Source organism: Corella eumyota, chromosome 1 (assembly GCF_963082875.1).
Source record: "Corella eumyota chromosome 1, kaCorEumy4.1, whole genome shotgun sequence".
NCBI classification, from domain to species: domain Eukaryota; kingdom Metazoa; phylum Chordata; class Ascidiacea; order Phlebobranchia; family Corellidae; genus Corella; species Corella eumyota.
In genome coordinates, this window is record NC_137490.1 from 3,917,963 (window position 1) to 3,921,446 (window position 3,484).

Consider the following 3,484-nt stretch of genomic DNA (forward strand, 5'->3'; position numbering starts at 1 on the left):
TTTTGTTATACTTTTTTTTCTGGTAGAAATTTACTAATTTTTGTCTAAACAGGTGCAATTATTCACCATTTATATAATCGTAAATATAATATTAGCTGAACAATTCGAAAAAAAAATTTAAGTAAATATTAAATAACTAAATTTACTATTTACAGAAGCCGAACATGTAATGGAGGTGTTGCTAGCACTGGGGGATGTCCCGGCTCTAATACTGAAGAGATAAACTGCAATACAGAATCCTGTCCTACCGGTAAATCACAAATAAACGCTAAACTTCTATAATATTCTTATAGCATTTAAAGCAATAAAACAGTGTGAAAATTCTCTTTTTTATTTACACATTGGTTATTCTAATATCAATTAACAAAGTGTTGTTTTATTTTTGCATTATAAAAAATAAGTTCAAAAATCTTAAAATTGACAATTATAGTTATAGAAGTGAGTTTCGCTGAACAAATTTGAAAAGCTGACTGGACGTGTGCAGATCTTATTCCAGGGTGCGTTTATTCTTTATTTATATATTAAAAATATTTTTTTATTGTTATTAAAAATGTTTTTTTTATTTCTTAGCAAAATTTATCTTGGCACAGCTGACAACCAGTATTCCAATTTGGACTGGTCAGGCCACACAGGTCTTTGTACATCATTCAGCAATCCAAATGTTATATCTGGAGATTTTGATGGGGATGGTGCAGATGATTTGTTATGTAGAGATATAAAAACTGGGTGAGTTTGCAACATTTTATTTTCTGATTTTTATTTTAAATCCTATATTCACCAAAACACATCACTTTCTAGAACTAAATTAAGTTACAACAATCGTTTAAATATTGACTTTATTCATCTTTGCCTATGATGCTATTCTACATACTTAATCTTTAATTTAATTTTTTTAGCATAATAAGGATTTCATTTTCGAAACTTCCCGGTTTTAATTCAACACCCGATTGGTCTGCAGATTATTCAAACTTCTGTGCACTCAGAAACACAAAAAATGTTAGCGCTGGATATGGACGGAAGCGGGATTGACGATCTTGTTTGCCGCAAAAAAGACGGCACCGTTAGAGTTTTAATTAACAATACTTTCGGTTGATTTGTATATTAATTTAACGTTTGTGTTTTTAACACTGATTATAACACTAACTATGATTCTTATGTTATTTCTTTTTTTCTTTCTAATAAAAAATTAATTAATTTACAGTAGTTTGCATAAACGCGTGTTAATAGTTTTTGTTTATTAATAAGTTATAAATAAACGTTATTATTTTTAAATTTGTTGCTTTTGTTATTTAAAGTATAAAAAGGTTCAATACCATACTTATACGACCAAGTTAAATTTTAAACAACATTAAAGAAAAATATATATTGAGTGATGATTTTGTCTAAATTATAAACAAACAAAAGATTAGTGGGGGTTTATTTATAAGTATCCTGCCTCTACATTTCTTGTTCTTATAATCCTAACCATTTTATTGCCACTAAATCAAAAAAAATCACATTGGTCTAACTATCATTTTATCCTGAACATTAATTTAAAATTCTAGCTAATACCAAAATATTATAAAATGTTGAAACAGCTTGATAGTGTGTTGCACAACTCTGACATTAAATAACTTAAATTGTCATACTAGATAAGATTGATTAAAAAAGAAGCCCCCGGCCGTTATATATACACCACAAGATAATGTCGCCACCAAATGACGTATAATACAATGACTCGTAGGTTTAAGTGACGTTTTATTTTTATATATAAACCCTGTGATGCAATTATCGCGAAGAAAATAAAATTTAATTTTAGAAAGCACAGATTAATGAATAAATCCAATTAAGGTTATGTTTAATTTAATTTTTTGGTCTAAAAAATATTTAATCTGTAATTTGTTGTAATTTTTTTTCTCTTGATTAAACTAAAAATTCTTGATTAATCTAGGTACGTATTTTACATTGCCTTTCGAAATAGCTGATGTTTGAACTTTATTAATAAAAAGTATGTAATAAATTCCATATAATTTAACAAAAATTGCCGAAAAGAAATATATCATAAAAAAAGAAAATTAAAAAAGAGTCAATACACAAAATATTTTTTTTAAATATTTTGCAGTGACAAAGCAAATACCATGCTTGGGCATTCACGAATTTTGGAATTATCTTACAGATAGCAAGTCACTTATAAATGTCTTTTATGATTGATTTCAGACGAATATACTTCAAAATCTTTCTACAGCCCTAATCCAATGTTTAACACATTAGTACTTAGATAACTATTGTATAAGTAAGACCAACTTTAGTTAAATAAAAACTGTAGAAAGAATTGTTTATTTAGACATTGAACTAAATAAAGATAAATTTAAAAAAAATGACCTTTGGAAACATCTTGAAATCTGCGCTTATAGCACAGGTTGTGCTATTATTTTTTATTAACAATGTTGTTGAATCTTATGACATCCACAAAAGAGCAAATGAAAAAGATAAACCTGATCCCATTGCCAAAATATCAGACAATACTTTTAATCACTTTAATTCACAAAAACAATATTCAAGAAAAAAGTTTCCGAAATTACTTGATATCGATCAAGAGCATCAACCTGAAGAAATATCAAGACAGAAACGAACTCCAGAAGATGATTTTATGGAAGAAGGCGGTGTAGATCCGATGATGAATAATCCAGGTGATATAAGAGATAACTTCCCATTTCCAGGTCACTCGTTTAACAACATCCTTCCACCTAGACATAAGCACAAGACATAAGCACAATAGATACGAACTCGAAATTTTACCTTCGGGTTTAATCAACAGAAGAAAACTAAACACAACTTTCACGTAAGATTTTCTTAATTTATAGAGCCTATAAACAAACTTTATATTTTTATCGGCATATGCTGTTTAATTAAGGCGTGCTTAAGCTATATGCAGGCCGGGCTTAAACAGTGTGGCATTTATTTAAATATAATCTATAAATTTCAGCCTGCTACTACAAGTAAAAATACTTTTATTTATATTTTTAGGCCAAGATATGCTACAACCCCGTACAGTGTAAACGAATGGAATTTGCTAAATCCAAGCTCGGATAGTTGGAGCAATTTGTTTATGACAAGTTTTCCATTTCAAGTCAGTTTTTAAATTTTATTAACTTAATCTCCGGTAATAAAATAAAACATAGGCTAAACATTGTTTATCTTTACCTATATATAGATCCAAAGTTACAACGAGTATACTGGACCGATTGCTTACACTTATAATGATGGAGGTTCTGAGTTATTTGATGAGAGTGGAAATTCGGGGACGCGGAATTTGAGGGAATGGAAAATGAAGGAACGGAAATTGAAGGAACGGAAAATGAAGGAACCGGAAAATGAAGGAACGGAAAATGAAGGAACCGGAAAATGAAGGAACGGAAAATGAAGGAACCGGAAAATGAAGGAACGGAAAATGAAGGAACCGGAAAATGAAGAAACGGAAATTGAAGGAAAGTGAAAAAAGGAG

The 3,484-nt window shown here is 29.3% G+C and overlaps 1 protein-coding gene across 1 annotated transcript; it reads left to right on the top strand.

Annotated features, from left to right (window-relative positions):
• The first annotated feature begins 2,356 nt into the window (after window positions 1-2,356).
• LOC145764158 (uncharacterized) lies at window positions 2,357-3,028 on the top strand. The gene is made up of 2 exons (XM_082575753.1): window positions 2,357-2,821; window positions 3,007-3,028. The coding sequence occupies exon 1, from the start codon at window positions 2,357-2,359 to the stop codon at window positions 2,747-2,749; it is 393 nt and encodes a 130-aa protein (XP_082431879.1). The 3' UTR covers window positions 2,750-2,821; window positions 3,007-3,028.
• Window positions 3,029-3,484: the final 456 nt, after the last annotated feature.